Below are 16,862 nucleotides of genomic sequence, written 5' to 3'. Positions count from 1 at the left end.
GATACAGCAGTCTGAACATCCAGCTTCTCTTGCAGTTAACTTTTGTGGCTAGACAAATGTTAAGTCAGCGGTCTTCCCTAGGACTGCGTAGGCCGCAACATGGACATAACATTTCTGAATAGAAATCTTTTTTTCTTATTATTTTCTCTTGCATAATATAAACATTTTCTGCGAACCTGAATTTTGAGTTTGCGTTAGCTAAAATCAATAGAAGCAAATGAAGTGCATCATGCAGTGTGAAAACAAAATTAACATTTAATTTACATCCCGTTTAAGTGAGATGCACTTGTGGTATAATTGATTTCGCAACAGTTAATCTGTTAACCTTTCATTTACTGGTACTCACTCAGTCCCATCTGTCCTCAGGATGATTCGGACGAGGAACCCTCCACTGCAAAGCGAGTCCATGGCTGCAGAGGCTCGGCAGAATTTATCGAGTTCTCATGTGAAGAAGGCGAGGAGACTCCTAGTTCAGAAATACACTCAGAGGTAATTCACTGTACACTCCTGTTGTGAATCTGTGAATGTGAGATGCACATCTGCGTGGTTCCAGTTTATTCTTTTCCCTTTATTTCCCAGGACAATGAATTGAATGGCAGCGAACTGGATTCTTCCAATGATGAGGAGGAGTGGAACAGTGATAGCTCCAAGTATGAGTCTTTGAATAAGTTTATACTAGTTTATGTTGCTTGCTAAAAGTATAATTTGTTTGTGCTTTAGACCATTTAGTGTTGCTAGGTTAAACTGGGTTTGCGTGTTCTGATTGGACAGCCATACATCCAGCGAGTACTCGGACTGGACAGCAGATGCTGGCATAAACCTGCAGCCCTCCACCCCTTTGTCGTCACGTAAACGAGTGAGGCGCAGACTCAGCAGCTCTGAGGAAGAGGAGGAGGAAGAGAATGAGGAAGAGGAGGAGAAGCAGCAGCAACAGAGTGAGGAGGAGGAGGAAAAACCTGTGAAGAAAAGCAAAGAGAAAGCTAAGAAAGCCAAAGCTAAGTCACCGCGGGTGAGTTTACCAATGCTTCTGTTGGGATCTAAAGGGATCAATAATATTTGGTTCGATGCTGTTGTCTAAAATAAACGAGATCACCAAATATCTAAATGGTTTACCTGCTGTGCTCCAATCAGCGTCCAAAGCCCAGACCATCTATGAACAGAGAGGTGTCGAATGAGTTCAGGCCGTCATCGTGGATCACTGATGTCATTCCCAGGAAGTCTCCTTTTGTTCCTCAGATGGGCGATGAGGTATGTGACCTTAAAAACACTTTTCAGTTCTGTTTTCACCTTCATGATGTATTCAGTGCTGCACCTTTTCCATATTTAGTTATGTTACAGCCTTCTTCTAAACGGTATCAAATTGACCTTTCCTCAAACGTCTACACACAATACTCCACTATGACAATGCAAAAGAAGTTTAGGATTGTTGCAAATTTATTACAAATAGAAAACTAAGAAATCACATGAATTATTCTCAGCATTTGCTTAATACTTTGTTGATCCACCTTCGACAGCAATTACAGCCTCACCCCCATCTTTAGGTAGTTCTGCCCTTTCTTCTTTGCAGTACATCAGGTTAGATGGGAGAGGACTGTGCACAGCCATATTCAAATGTCTCCATAGATGTTGAATCTGATTCAGGTTTGGACTCTGGCAAATCAGAGTGGTTCTGAAGCCACTCCTCTGAGATCTTGGCTGTGTGCTTTGGGTCGTTTTCCTGCTGAAAACCTTCGCTGCGGTCTGAGGCCAAGAGCACTCTGCAGCAGGTTTTCATCCAGGATATCTCTGTACATTGCGGCATTCATCTTTCCCTCTATCCTGACTAGTCTGCTAGTTCCTGCTGCTGAAATACATGTCCTTCTCAAAATATTAGCATATTGTGATAAAGTTCATTATTTTCCATAATGTCATGATGAAAATGTAACATTCATATATTTTAGATTCATTGCACACTAACTGAAATATTTGAGGTCTTTTATTGTCTTAATACGGATGATTTTGGCATACAGCTCATGAAAACCCAAAATTCCTATCTCACAAAATTAGCATATTTCATCCGACCAATAAAAGAAAAGTGTTTTTAATACAAAAAACGTCAACCTTCAAATAATCATGTACAGTTATGCACTCAATACTTGGTCGGGAATCCTTTGGCAGAAATGACTGCTTCAATGCGGCGTGGCATGGAGGCAATCAGCCTGTGGCACTGCTGAGGTCTTATGGAGGCCCAGGATGCTTCGATAGCGGCCTTTAGCTCATCCAGAGTGTTGGGTCTTGAGTCTCTCAACGTTCTCTTCACAATATCCCACAGATTCTCTATGGGGTTCAGGTCAGGAGAGTTGGCAGGCCAATTGAGCACAGTGATACCATGGTCAGTAAACCATTTACCAGTGGTTTTGGCACTGTGAGCAGGTGCCAGGTCGTGCTGAAAAATGAAATCTTCATCTCCATAAAGCTTTTCAGCAGATGGAAGCATGAAGTGCTCCAAAATCTCCTGATAGCTAGCTGCATTGACCCTGCCCTTGATAAAACACAGTGGACCAACACCAGCAGCTGACACGGCACCCCAGACCATCACTGACTGTGGGTACTTGACACTGGACTTCTGGCATTTTGGCATTTCCTTCTCCCCAGTCTTCCTCCAGACTCTGGCACCTTGATTTCCGAATGACATGCAGAATTTGCTTTCATCCGAAAAAAGTACTTTGGACCACTGAGCAACAGTCCAGTGCTGCTTCTCTGTAGACCAGGTCAGGCGCTTCTGCCGCTGTTTCTGGTTCAAAAGTGGCTTGACCTGGGGAATGCGGCACCTGTAGCCCATTTCCTGCACACGCCTGTGCACGGTGGCTCTGGATGTTTCTACTCCAGATTCAGTCCACTGCTTCCGCAGGTCCCCCAAGGTCTGGAATCGGCCCTTCTCCACAATCTTCCTCAGGGTCCGGTCACCTCTTCTCGTTGTGCAGCGTTTTCTGCCACACTTTTTCCTTCCCACAGACTTCCCACTGAGGTGCCTTGATACAGCACTCTGGGAACAGCCTATTCGTTCAGAAATTTCTTTCTGTGTCTTACCCTCTTGCTTGAGGGTGTCAATAGTGGCCTTCTGGACAGCAGTCAGGTCGGCAGTCTTACCCATGATTGGGGTTTTGAGTGATGAACCAGGCTGGGAGTTTTAAAGGCCTCAGGAATCTTTTGCAGGTGTTTAGAGTTAACTCGTTGATTCAGATGATTAGGTTCATAGCTCATTTAGAGACCCTTTTAATGATATGCTAATTTTGTGAGATAGGAATTTTGGGTTTTCATGAGCTGTATGCCAAAATCATCCGTATTAAGACAATAAAAGACCTGAAATATTTCAGTTAGTGTGCAATGAATCTAAAATATATGAATGTTAAATTTTCATCATGACATTATGGAAAATAATTAACTTTATCACAATATGCTAATATTTTGAGAAGGACCTGTACATCCCCATAGCATGATGCTGCAACCACCATCAGACCAGAGAATTTAGTTTTTCATGGTCTTTGAGTCCTTCAGGCACCTTTTGCGAACCCCGACTGGCTGTCATGTGCCTTTTTTTAAGGAGTAGCTTTTATCTGGCCTGATTGGTGAATAGCTGCAGAGATGTTTCTCCTTCTGGAAGGTCCTCGTCTCTCCACAGAGGAACACTGGGGCTTAGACAGAGTGACCATGGGGTTCACGTCCCTAACTAAAGCCCTTCTCCCCCGATTGCTCAGTTTAGACGGCCGGCCTGCTCTGGGATCCTGGTGATCCCAAAACTACTTCCATTTATGAATGATGGAGGCCACTGTGCTCATTAGGACCTTGAGAGCTGTAGAAAATGTTCTGGATCCTTCCCCCTGATTTGTGGCTCAAGACAATCCTGTCTCAGAGGTCTACAGACAATTCTTTTGACCTCATGCTTGGTGTTTGCATCTGAAATGCAAGGTCAACTGTGGGATCTTATATAGACAGGTGTGTGCCTTTCCTAATTGGGTCCAATCAACTGAATTGACCACAGGTGGACTCCATTCAAGCTGTAAAACCATCTCAAGGAGGATCAGTGGAAACAGTTTGCACCTCAGCTCAATTTTGAGCCTCATGACAGAGGCTGTGAATACTAGTGTCAAAATTGCAAAAAGTGAAAGTAATAAATATATTTAAGCTTCTGCTTTGTAAGAGTTGATGCTCAGTCTGAGTTACATTCCCCATAAAAAGTTTTTTCACAAGCTTTAAAGTTGCTGTTTCTCCCAGGTGATCTACTTTCGTCAGGGCCATGAGGCCTACGTTGAGGCTGTGAGTCGAAGCGAGCTTTGGCCCATCAACCTGGAGAAACAGCCATGGAAAAAAATGGAGCTGCGGGTATAACCCTTAAAATTGTGTTCAGAGCAACATGAAAAATGTCACTAATTGTGTTTGTGTTGCTAAAGTAACTGAAGTTCTAGTAAAAATAAAACAACTGGATTAACTGCAGATGAAATGAAAATCCTCATGTTTGCTAGGACCAAGAGTTTGTGAAGATCACTGGAATTAAATATGAAGTTTGCCCTCCAACGCTCTGCTGTCTGAAGCTGACTCTTATCGACCACGGCACCAAGAAAATCACAGACAAGTCATTTTCTATCAAGTAGGCAGCTCATGTTTAATTTGATGAACACGTATTTGTTAAATCACTGTAAAGAAGGATGTTTTAATAAAGACATAACACCTTTAAATTTGTCCATCCTGTCTCAGTTTATGTTACTGATATGTTTTTTTCTGCAGGTACCATGACATGCCAGATGTGATCGACTTTCTGGTGCTTAGGCAAAGTTACGATGAGGCCCTCCGTCGAAACTGGCAACCAAGTAAGTCAGCCTGACTTCTTTTTACTTTGATCTTTTCTAAATCGACTGAATTTAGTTTAAACTTATTCCAGTGTTGAAGTTCATAATTAAAACAATATGAGGTAAATGATCCCAGTTACTGTTTTATTTCTGCGTGCCTGTAAATGTTTAATTATAGATTTTAGCAAATAAGGGCCAGTAATTTTGACTCTTTATTTTTTCTTTTTCTGTGGTAGACGACAGGTTTCGCTCAGTGATAGACGATGCCTGGTGGTTTGGGACCATCGTCTGTCAGGAGCCCTACCAGCCAGAATACCCAGATAGCCTCTTCCAGTGCTTCAAAGTCAGGTGGGAAGAATAGAAGCTGTCATGTCATATCAAAACCGATTTCTGCAGTACATTTTTATACTACTACTAAAACTAATAAGACTCAATAATACATTTTTTTTTTACTTAACCTTTATAAGTTTCGAAGTAGTAATGATAATTAGGAAAGTAATAATTCCTTTCTGTAGTGTCTGGCCAACACTGTGGTTTTCTAGTGAGATTTTTTATTTTATTTTTTCTAATGTTGATACATGGTGTTAATTTCTGCATTAATACTTTTGTTTTCCATAGATGGGACAATGGAGAAACTGAAAAACTCAGTCCCTGGGATGTGGAACCTATTCAGGAGGATGGTAAAGTATTTCTACCTATTTCAATGACAAAGTTGTCTGTACAAACAGTTTTGCTTGTGGACCCTGATGGCAAATTGATTAACCTTTCTCTGGTCTTTCTTTGCAGCCCAGTGCCCCGACACAGATGGAGGAGGTATCCCTGCGACAGCCGAAGAGATGAAAGAGCTGATGTATAAACCTGTACCAGGGGAGTGGGGAGAGAGGAGCAGGGACGAGGAGTGTGAACGCATCATCGCTGCTATCGAACAGCTCATTACTCTCGGTGTGTATGCCAAAGAAGATAATTGTCTGTCTCCCTGTTCTTTGTCAGCTTATTTATCTAAACTACCTTCTTAGTTTTTAAATTAATCTGCTTTTCTATGCGTTTCTGATGCAGAGATTGCAGCTCCGTTTTCTGGTCCAGTGGACTTAGTCCAGTATCCCACCTACTGCACCGTGATTGCCTATCCCACAGATCTGGGCACAATCAGACTGCGGCTCATCAACAGATTCTACAGGTAGGCTTCTCCAGTCATTTTTTCACTACGTTCACCTCATAATCAACAAATGTTGTGACTGAGTCTTATTCTGTCTCAGTCTGAATAAATTAGGATTAATACCCAGTTGAATACTCTCCCCCTCTGTTCTTCACAGGCGGCTCTCTGCATTAGTTTGGGAAGCCAGGTATATTGCACATAATGCCCGCACTTTTAACGAGCCAAGAAGCAAGATTGCCCACTCTGCAAAAATCATCTCAAGCGTCCTTCAGAAATTTGTCAAGTAAGATTTATCGGATGTTTTTCACCCTTAGTGGTGTTTTGAAAAGTAACCAGTGACACACTGAATATACTGGCTCAATATATTCAGCATATTTTCTTGTTTTGGTTTCCTAGTAATCCGAGCTGCACAGATATCCTGGAGATTTACAATGCCGTGGAGGAAATGGACGATGATGATGAGGCAAGTCTGTGAAGAATAATAAGCTTTTGTTTAGTAAAACAATTAAATACTAAATGGACTGAATTTATATTGCACTTTTCCAGTCTTACTGGCCACTCAAAGCTCTTTACACTAGAGCCACAATCGCACTCACAAACACGCGTACATTCGTACACCGATACACCGATACACAGATAGGTAGGCAACTTAAGGTTAAGTGCCTTGCCCAGGGGCACATCGAATCCACAACCTTCTGATTGCAAGACGACTACCCACTTAGCAACAGTCACCACTAGTAGTTGGATGCTGCAGGTCTTACTTAAAAGGTTCATGTTAGGTATTTTACCTCCAGCACCATGCGATGCATGTTTTTCTTTAATTCATAAATCTGGTAAAGATTCACTGATTCTCTGATTTCTCTTCTCGACCCTGTTGGAAGTTTGACTTGGTTCCTCTATCTCCCCTATTATTTGCGCCGTTCTGTTGCGCTCTATAAAAGATTACCAGGGCATTGTAAAAGGAGGTACAGAACATAAAGTGTCCTAATAAGAGGAAGGTTTGCTATTGTATATTTCAGAACCGTCTGACTCCTTGCCTAGGGTTACGGCCATACTATCTGATTTTGGGAAAATATCAGGTTATAAAATGTATTTATCAAAAAGTACATTATTTCCTATTAACCTTAAAGCTGGCCTCCTCAGTAAAACCTTTGTAAACCTGTTTCAACAGACTCAACAGTTGGAGAAGTGGTTTATGATCAAAATTATTGGAATGAATGTTTTGGCATAACATTTATTCTTATTTCAGTGTATTCAGATTTTAATCAACAATATTTTTTTTTTGCCAATATAGATGCGGAATAAAAAGACACCAGGAATTAAGAAATAATTTTTTCACAGACCCAAAACCACGGGGACATGGGATTATCCAATCTTCGATTATATTATCGGTCATGCAATATTCAGTGTAATTCCTTTTGGAATGGACCTCTGACCTAGATGGGACCAGACCAAGCCTTCGCTCCTAATGCATTTAAATCATTATTACACTACTTCTGATCTGTCTATATTTAAATGTCAGAAAGGGGTCCATATCCAAAATACAAAACATTCTGTCACAATTGGATCATATACCTTCACTCGATCATATTAAAAAAGCCTGGAATAAAGATTTAGGAATAAATATCACAGAAGAGGGTTTGTATCAATCACGGCTCACTGCACTTTAAAGTTTTGCACAGATTGCATCTATCTCAACAAAGACTGTGAGATGTTCCTAGGAGCGGATGCTTCTCGCCAATGTTGTAGCTCTGCTCCTGCTTCGACATCGCTTTCATTCTGGAACTGTGCTAAGACTGCCCTCTACTGGTCTAAAATAAAAGACTTTAAGTGAACCTACCTGTTGATCAGGTTCACAGGTTAATGTGTTGTGGTTTGTGGTGCTATTGGTCTGGCGTTTAATTTTACTATACTGATCCCTCCTACTCATCATATTTAGGAATATTCTGCGGCACCTACAGTTAGAAAAAAATAAGTACTCCTTGAGGCAGAAAGCCAACGTTTTACTGTTTTATTATAATAAGAAATAGATCTGTTCTCTGAATTTTATTTATTTAATTTCAGGTACATTTTCTATGTATGTTAAATATGTGCAGGGTTTTTTCCCTTGTTTGTTGTTTTTTCTTTTTTTATTCATGTAAACATTCATATGTGAAAATGCTTTGTTATAAAATATAACGTAAAAATGTTAATAAAAATATATAGGAAAGGAAGAGTTGATGTTGGCTGCGGATTTGGCACGCTGGCCACCTGAGTTTTAAGACTTTTAAGCAATTTTTCTCATAAATGCACTTTAGTTTTCCTGCAAGCAGAAATAAGAAAGATGTCGTGACCTCTAACTATTGTATATATTAATATTCTGGCACACTCGAGATAATAGAGGAAGCTAAGCTTCACTTAGAGTTGCAGTAGCTTTGATTGCTGCTTCCTCACTGAATGGCATCGATCCTATTGAACAACTGGTGATGTGATTGCTCTCTGCAGGAAGAAGACGCAGAAGCACCAGGCACATCCTCTGGACACAGACTGCGTCAGGTAAATGAGAACAGAAAAACAAACATGCACACTGGCACCATACAGAACCAAATACATTTATACACTGATGCTCTGATCAGAGGTTTTAGGCCCTTTTCCTCATCTGACCGTCAAATACTGATTTTAGTTCATTTCAATATTTGTTTATGACCTTCAAATAACTACAAGATGCTGTTTTTTCAACTTGTTGGGTAAATTTAGGTAAAACATTTAATGTTTATAGTAAAATACAGAAATTCTTTCAGATCTCAAAATAAATAAGATGGTCCAGTTTTATTCATGCTCCTTTCTTATTAAATCCCTGAACTGTCCAAGTTAATACTTAAGAAAAAAAGCTCTAATTTACAGTTTTGTGCTAGATTGTTGAATCCCTTTTATTTAATGTAATAAAACACGACTCTTCTGTCGTGATTGATCATTTAGTCACAGTCACCCTGTTTCCTAGTGACAGAGAGCAGTCAGCTTTCCACAGCTCTGCAGTTAAACAGGATTTCAGATATATTTTAAAACAAAGTTATTTAAATTCACATTTTGAACACACCACTAAAATTCCGTTTTAGCCTAAGTTAGCATGTAGAGTAGGTTGTTCCTTACCTTAGCCTTATGGAAAACCCACAGTTAACGTTTTCCAGTCTAGCCTTGTTTATGAATGATCAGTTTAATTCTCCTATTTGTCTGATACTATTTAAAAGTAGCCCGAATGAAGATCCGACCTGCATTTGTAGAAAATAGTTTTTATTTTAGTAGCTCCTTACGCCTTTTGTGCTTCATGTGACTTCATGGTTTAGTACGTTCACTGATTAGAAAGATGACATAGTACGTTTCCGGGAGGCTGAACACCGATCTGGGCCGGTCAAGTGTCAAATTTACTGATTCTGAGCACCAGCTGATTTCTCGGACCATCTCTAGAAGGTCACACGAAGGTCCCTGACATGTTCTGTTTTTTTGGATCCATGCAGCACTCCGCAGAGGTGTTGCCAGATCGAGATGCCTGGAAGGAACATTGTAGGCATTTGGTCAACTACATATTTGATTGTGAAGACTCGGAACCATTCAGACAGCCTGTGGATCCTGAGAACTATCCTGTAAGTCAACACATCAACAGAAACTGCGACTCGAAACAGCTTCACGTTTTGTTTTATGCTGTGGACGCTGTGTCTGGAGCTCTAAGTCATGTCTTGTTTCCATGCCCAGGATTATCTTGACATTATTGATGCTCCAATGGACTTTGGCACAGTCAAAAGGACCCTGGAGGAAGATCGCTATGAAAATCCTATAGAGCTGTGCAAAGACACGCGCTTAATATTTGCCAATGCTAAGGCTTACACGCCCAACAAACGCTCTAAGGTAGGGGATAATTACTGTTTGAGGAGGGAGTGTAAACCTGGCTGACATCAAATTGGGTATAACTTGATTCAGTCGTCAGTGATTTTTCCTTTTGAAGTTTATTCACGCTTTGCTTTCTTTTAGATTTACAGCATGACCTTGCGACTGTCGGCCTTCTTCGAAGAGCAGATCAGAACAATCATATCAGAGTACAAAACTGCTGTCAAAAGCAGTGACAGGCTCCGCCGCAGTCAGAGGTTTCGCAAGAAAATGCAGCAGCAGGATCAGTCCTCAGCCACAACAAGGTTCGTCTTGCCCCGCCTGGGGTTAACTGTTTAGTAAACTCAATGTGGTATGCTATGGACTTCTGGCTTGTGACAACCTGCTTTCTTTTTTATTGAGAAATAAAAACACTTCATTATATATAAAACGTAGAGGTGTAACGGCACAAACATCACTTCCATCTTAAGGCATGGTTTCAGTATGCTTGAATCAAGAGAAACAAATTAAAAGTGGCCACTATAGAACTGAATGGAGATTTGGTTAGATTTTTTCCAGTAACTGTGATGTTTACACTCATCTGGATGGTTTGTTCAGAGCGATCTATGTACCTTATTTCTATTTGAGAAATGGGTACGTTTTGATTCGGTCCACATTTCTTCTCCATTGTAGCTTCATGAGAACCTTAATGCTCTTTAATAGTGATAGCTGGGAGTCCTCTCCGTTTTGTTTTGGTGTCACTTTTTAAAGTTGCTCTACAGAACGTTGCCTTGTGCACTTGGTTCCATCCATAATCATTCTGCATGTGTCCAGGCATTAAACAACGCTCTACTGGTTCGGTACATGTGCGTACCGGATATTTTCCGTACGAATACATGTCTTTACCCCAATAACAAATATTAATTTGAATGAATAACATAATCGGTAAAATAGGTCTAAAAGAAAAAATTAAAGTCTGAACTTGTATAGAATTAGTAGAGTGCAAACAAAAATGTTAAGTATGATTAAAAAGCCATGATACACAGGCAGAAGCCAAAATAAAAGTATGCAGTGATTTGAAGTACTGCAAAATCCTACAACAAAACTGCAAAAGCATGCACAGGATTTCGCACCACAACTCAACTTTTACGCCTTAGTAAAGAGAGCAGACGTGTTCCGATATTTACATGACATAGTTTCTTGGTCATATTGTAGTAACTAAAACTGTCAGATGTCAAACTACTAAATGTTTTCATTTGTCTTCCCCTCCTCAGTCAAAAGAGGTCTACTGTCAAAACTCAGGAAAAACTGGAGTCAATGTCTGTAACGAAATCTACCTCAGCCAAAGTGTCTGTTCCCGAGAGAGCGAGGCGAAGTCGAGGCAGAAGCTCAGGTCGCAGCTCCTCAGAGGACGACTCCGGCTCCAAAGCTGCCTCATCGACGCCAGGTACAAGCAGACTTTGCTTTCTCATGGGTTTAATTAATAATAGTAGGTGAAACACGCACTGTATTTTTGTGGTAGTCGTAGTAAATGTAGCCTTCGAATAAACACCCGTGTGTGTACTGCCTGAGACCAATGTATGACCCTCATTGTTCTCAAAGAAAAGACCAAGAGTCTTACTTTTGAATGAGGAACATTCAGCAATATTATGAATTTACAGCTACAAATCCAATGCAAACCAAAACCGGTGTTTTTAACTGTAGGGGGAATTTAAAAAAACATTTTTTCCTTGTAGCTTGTCTCAGTTATGCTAAATTGTGATTACATGAGGCCAGTTGTTTTTCAGAGTCTGAAAGCGAGATTGAACAGAGTGATTCAGACGAAGAGGAGACACGTCCAGCTTCTTCAAAGCGTCATCAAATCAGACACAAAGCCAGAGTTACAAGAAGCAAAACTTCAAAGAAGAAGAAGAAAGGTCAGAAATGAACTTTCACAAAATGAACCTGATGTGTCATCCGTAAGTCGTGTATTAAAAGAAATGCCTTTGGAAACTTTTATTGTGGCCAGCTGCTAAGAGTGACAGTGAAGATGATGAAGAGGGGGGATCTGAGAGTGAAGGTGAAGAGGAAGAAGATGGAGACGTTTCATCTAAGTCCTCAGATCATCACTATCCCAGCAGGAGCACACGGCAGACCAGAAACAGAACTGCTAGAGACAAAGCTAGAGCAGGTGAAACAGTGCTGTCTTCATTCTCACAGTCAGTCCAACATAACAAATCAGCAGTTTTACAACTTTCCAGTTAATACCAGGCCTTTCGTTTATGATCGTTATACTCTTGCATGTCTGAGGTCGACAAATATGTTTGTAACAAAGCATAAAAGAAACCAAAAAACCCAGCTAAAAGCTGCCGAAGAGTTACGACCTTAAATACGCAATACTGAACTCAATGACTAACACAGAGGCCACCCAAAAATAAAGTTGTGATGTTGACAACGGCTCATGGTCGATGTTGGTGAGTTAAGAATGTGAAGGTTTAGTCATTTGTAGACATACCACACCAGGGCCCAACCCAAGGATTTAAAAGCTTTTAGTAGTGGTTGCTTAAAGTGGAAATATCATGCTTTTAAATCTTTCCGTTTCACACTTAAATCATTCAGTTGTCTATAGAAAGTGGATCTGCAATGCATTGGTCTGAACTCCTTGTTATTGTAGCTCCACAGGCCCCTCTTTTACCCACGTTCTGAGTTGCGCCTGGGAGCAACTGGTTTTGGTGTGGTCAAAACAATGGCCAGGATGTAATATATCAACACACAATAAATATACGTCTAAAATAAAGTTAGCTGTTAATTTAGCGTTATTTGCAGCTTACCACTTTGCTGCTTCCGTCGTTTCTATAGACAGAAGGAACTGACCCCTTAATCAGAAGAAGTCTTTCAGCGAATCCTTCATACTGGCGGAGGTTGCTGAAGAACTGGTCCTTGAAGTGGGGAAAATAGGAATTTCCCCGCTGAAGTGGGCAGATTTCCATAAAAATAAAGTTTAATCAGGCACCTCGAAAAGGTTCTGATGCTGGGGGACGGTGTAATGAATATGTGGGTTAATAGAACCCAAGAACCGAACCAAACTTATCCTCTTTCAACACAATGTATTTAAAGGCTAGAAAAGTGGATTTTGCATGAAATGTACCCATTAAGTGAATGGAAGCAACTGAAAGTCTCATTTTGTCCACATCATTGGTTCTACTTGTGAGGGTTTAACTGTGTTACTAAAACTTCTACTGTTGATTTTCTCCTGCTGTCTGGCCCTAAAAATTGAAGCTAATGCTATATGTTTGGTGGTTTGAAGGGAAATTAAAATACTGATACCATCTGACAGCAGATAATTACTGCAGTTATAACAATGCAGAAGGAAAGTTTGAAGGTGTTTTGTGGTTATAAAAGGCACAAAGGTCCTTTTTTGTTCAATTTGTTTTTTGTTGACGTCACTGGGCTATTACACTATACTGTTCCCGATGATGTCATCTCTCCATATTTTGGAGTGCAAACTTGGTTTTATGGACACCTGTCTCCAAAGGCTTTCACTATGTCAGAAAATTGCATTTTAATATTACTTTTCTGCTCTGAAAAACCATGGAAAGGCAGATTTTGAATTGGTAATGCTGTAAATAGTGTGAAAATGTGAAATATGGCCTTTCATATTTTGAATGGCTCCCTTTCAGAAGGCAGAGCAGAAATGAACGGCCACAGTGGCAGGACACTTCGCAGAGAAAGGCGCTGTCACCACGACTCTGACGGAGACTCCTCCCATGACTCGGACAGGAAGGAGGAGGCGGCCTTTCCCAGGTTGCTGAAGAGGAAGACAGCGAGGGCTGCTGTCAGTAAGATAAAACTCCTGGAAGCATCTGATGAAGACTATGAAGAGGAAGAGAGGATGCCAAGAAGGAGCAGCAGCCGGCTCCGCCACACAGCTCGCATCAGCAAACGCTCTGCGGTGATCCAGAGCAGCTCTGAGTCGGATGGAAAGTTGTCGGCTAGCGGTAGGCAAAGACGTGAAAGTCTAAAACATCACTGGAAAATATAAAGATACATTGATTTCAACTTTTATTGTTTTGGGCAAAGTAGGCACAGATCTTTACTGATTTGCCTTCTGAAAACTTTTTTAGGTTCCCAGAATACTCAGGAATCTGACGGTGAATCCATGGGTGAGGAAGATGGCAGTGGGAGTGATGTTTCCTCATCCTTCCAGATCAAACAGAATGGAGTTAACAAATCCATCAAACAGACGAAAACGAAACACACTGCCAAGACGAGGGGAAATGGTGAGATAACTTTTTTTTCTTTCCACTTTGTTTCATGTTATGCACAACTTATTTCTTTCCCCCTCTTACAGATGCTTTGTCTCATGTGAATGGACACAGTGGAAAACATAGATTTGAGACTAACTCAGAGCCAGAAGAAACTGCAAAGGAGGAGGAAGATCAGGTTTGCCTTTCTCACAGACCTTCTAGAAGCACAGCTGGAAGACGTCGGATTGTAAGTGAGGAGGGCAATGAACGCCAAACCGCACGCAACAAAGCTCCAGTAAGTTCCGATGAGGAGGACTGTGCCCAGAAACGGCCACAACAAAACGGAAAAGAAAAAGAATCAATCCAAAGGGACTCTAAGAAAAAAAGTAAAGTCTCAGCATCAAAAAGCCAAGACAAACAAAAATCTGCCTCAACTAAAAAACTGGATGGTGCCGAATCAGACGAGCTCGGTGATCCTCCAAAACGATCCAGCCCACAGAAGAAGGGCGCGAGGAAAGCAGAGAGGGAAAGACGTCCCTGCAGTGACGAATCTGACCTTGAAACGAGGAGATCAACGAGAAACAAAAGTAAAAGGCCTCGCACCCCGTCGGCTTCAGAGAGTTCTGAGCAGGAGTACAAACCCCGGAGGAAGTCAAGGAGGAAACGCTCCACTGGATCGTCAGACGAAGAGTCCGACCATTCCGATGATGCATCAAACAGACGGCTGAACCTTCGAGCTCTACCGAAAAAGAAATACATAGTCGACAACTCTCCTTCTGAGGAAGATTTTACTGGAGAAAATCAGCGTAGGCAAAGAAACGGAAACAAAAAAGACTTGGAGACGAGGGAAGAGAGGTACAACACTAGAGTGTCCAAGAGAACATCTCCTAGTGAAGGAAGGAATCAGATCTCTTCCAAGAGGAAACGGATTTACACCTCAGACTCTGAGGACGAGGAGGAAGATGGCCAGAAGGAGCCACTAAACAAGAGTAATAGTAACAACAGGTCAGGCTCCTCCAAGAGCTTTAAAAGGGAATCCAAACAGGGGTCACATGATAGCAAAGCGAGTGACACTTCATCGCACTCTGATTCCAGGGAGGCGGAGGAGGATGTTAGTTCAAACAGGGGGAGGAAAAACCTGAGGCCGCCAAAGCCTAAAAGGAAGGAAAGCTACAGCAGCAGCAAACACAGTTCAGACTCAGAAAGCGAGCAGATGTTTTCAGCTTCTGAAAACTCGTTTTCCAGCTCAGGGTCCCACAGCAGTCCAAAGAGGAGTCGTCGCACTCGGACTGAAAGGACTGCGAGCCGCCAGCTCAGGCAGCGCCGCCATCAACGTGTCTCGGAGGAGGACAGCGACGAGTCGTACAGCAAACCGCAGAGAACGAGACGAGTGAACACCCGGAACCGAGGCAAGCAGACCGTGAGTTATCGTGACAGCGAATGAAAGAGCGGCTGGAACTGAAGGCTTTTCAGGGAAGACGGACATTTACCGGACAGGTTGGGGGACACTCGATGACCAAGTTATGGTAGTAGCACTGGAGTCCTCAAGAATAAAATGCTGTGAATCTGTTTATTCAGGGATATTATTTATATTTTCTATGAAAAACACGTTTATAGATGTAATACAAATTCAAGCATTTGAACTGCTGGTTTTCACAAGGACGCAGGAAGAACGTGACCTCCTGTAGTGGTGGTTATGATTTGGCAGAACAACCGCTTCTGGGGAATCTCGTCGGCTCGGGTGCTATCTAATTAATATACCTCTGTTTAATCGAGCATATTGCTGGCTTGCACTAAGAAACACTGTAATGAGGTATTTCCTACACTAGTTTTGCATTAGAAACTCAGGGGTCAACTAAGTTTACTGTAGTCTGGAGAGATGCAGTGTTTTTTGTTTTGTTTTGTTTTGTTTTTAGCCAAGGTAAGGACGATAAATGATTCCAGATCGGCGGATGTTTGTCTGAGCAGATCAACTGGATCCAACAAATCCACGCCTAGGTTTTTGACTTCAGCACTCCTTTGTAAATCCACACATTTAAAGCTTGACTGTATTGTGAGGTGAGCCAAATGAACTCAAATGTATTCGCTTCCCCACACATTTCTTTCTTTTTGTTTTGTATTCTAGTGAATAGATGTAAATAAGTGATTGAGATTTAATGATTAGTCGCTAGCAAAGCGTTTATTTAAATTTGACTGTTTTTCTTTTTTTTACATTTAACTGCATTTTCTTGCCATGTGTCACAAGTTGGTACTTTTTTCTTTTTTGCCATGTTCAAATAACCAAAAGTACTTAAAGCAAGACGCTGCAATTTCTCATATTGGGAAGATCTTTTGTCATTGTCCTGTGTTATATACTTTCAGTATTAAATTCTTTTTGCAGAGTTGACTTAAATATTTTGCCGGCCAAGTTTTTTGTTTATGAGGATATTTCTAAAGGCAGTCGCTTGATGACCCATTTGCTCAACGTTTTTCTTACTACACCTTCAATAAATAGATTTCTCGGTAAAACTTAATAAAATGTGGTCGTGGAGTGCAATGAATGAGTTATTCCTCCCATTAATAAAGGCATCGGTTCAAGGTGTATTCTGTGTCTGACTCAGTTTTTCCTATTGAAATAAAACCACCAGACAGGAACATTAGGAAAAACTTCTCTTGTTAACCTGGGTTACTTTTGTTTATAAGGTATGAAGTTAGTTTCTAATCATTTATTTTTTATTTTATTCTCTACTAGATAAGACTGTCTCATGGGTTTATTAACAATTTGAAAATTCATTCTATAGATGGAAAATACAAAGACATGGATTAAAAACAGTG

General features: G+C 41.1%; 1 protein-coding gene across 3 annotated transcripts in view; it reads left to right on the top strand.

The window, feature by feature from the left end:
- The window catches only part of brwd1 (bromodomain and WD repeat domain containing 1), a 30,218-nt gene extending 13,589 nt beyond the window's left edge, over nt 1-16,629 (top strand). The window contains exons 22-44 of one of the 3 annotated variants that reach the window (XM_047391334.1): nt 367-489; nt 580-650; nt 772-1,009; nt 1,132-1,248; nt 4,255-4,362; nt 4,503-4,627; nt 4,765-4,847; nt 5,063-5,174; nt 5,445-5,506; nt 5,613-5,768; nt 5,883-6,003; nt 6,140-6,265; nt 6,379-6,445; nt 8,467-8,517; nt 9,477-9,602; nt 9,712-9,864; nt 9,988-10,148; nt 11,097-11,269; nt 11,610-11,738; nt 11,831-11,992; nt 13,485-13,799; nt 13,926-14,081; nt 14,153-16,629. In XM_047391334.1, coding sequence (XP_047247290.1) covers nt 367-489; nt 580-650; nt 772-1,009; nt 1,132-1,248; nt 4,255-4,362; nt 4,503-4,627; nt 4,765-4,847; nt 5,063-5,174; nt 5,445-5,506; nt 5,613-5,768; nt 5,883-6,003; nt 6,140-6,265; nt 6,379-6,445; nt 8,467-8,517; nt 9,477-9,602; nt 9,712-9,864; nt 9,988-10,148; nt 11,097-11,269; nt 11,610-11,738; nt 11,831-11,992; nt 13,485-13,799; nt 13,926-14,081; nt 14,153-15,492 — 4,275 coding nt within the window. In that variant the 3' untranslated portion in view covers nt 15,493-16,629. Of the gene's footprint in view, nt 1-366; nt 490-579; nt 651-771; nt 1,010-1,131; nt 1,249-4,254; nt 4,363-4,502; nt 4,628-4,764; nt 4,848-5,062; nt 5,175-5,444; nt 5,507-5,612; nt 5,769-5,882; nt 6,004-6,139; nt 6,266-6,378; nt 6,446-8,466; nt 8,518-9,476; nt 9,603-9,711; nt 9,865-9,987; nt 10,149-11,096; nt 11,270-11,609; nt 11,739-11,830; nt 11,993-13,481; nt 13,800-13,925; nt 14,082-14,152 lie in introns of all 3 variants that reach the window. The other 2 variants (XM_047391331.1, XM_047391335.1) reach the window with 2 other exon arrangements.
- Nucleotides 16,630-16,862: the final 233 nt, after the last annotated feature.

This window comes from Girardinichthys multiradiatus, chromosome 18 (genome assembly GCF_021462225.1).
Source record: "Girardinichthys multiradiatus isolate DD_20200921_A chromosome 18, DD_fGirMul_XY1, whole genome shotgun sequence".
In the NCBI taxonomy this organism is placed as follows: domain Eukaryota; kingdom Metazoa; phylum Chordata; class Actinopteri; order Cyprinodontiformes; family Goodeidae; genus Girardinichthys; species Girardinichthys multiradiatus.
The sequence above is the reverse complement of the archived record's forward strand: the minus strand, read 5'-3'. Positions and strand labels throughout refer to the sequence as shown.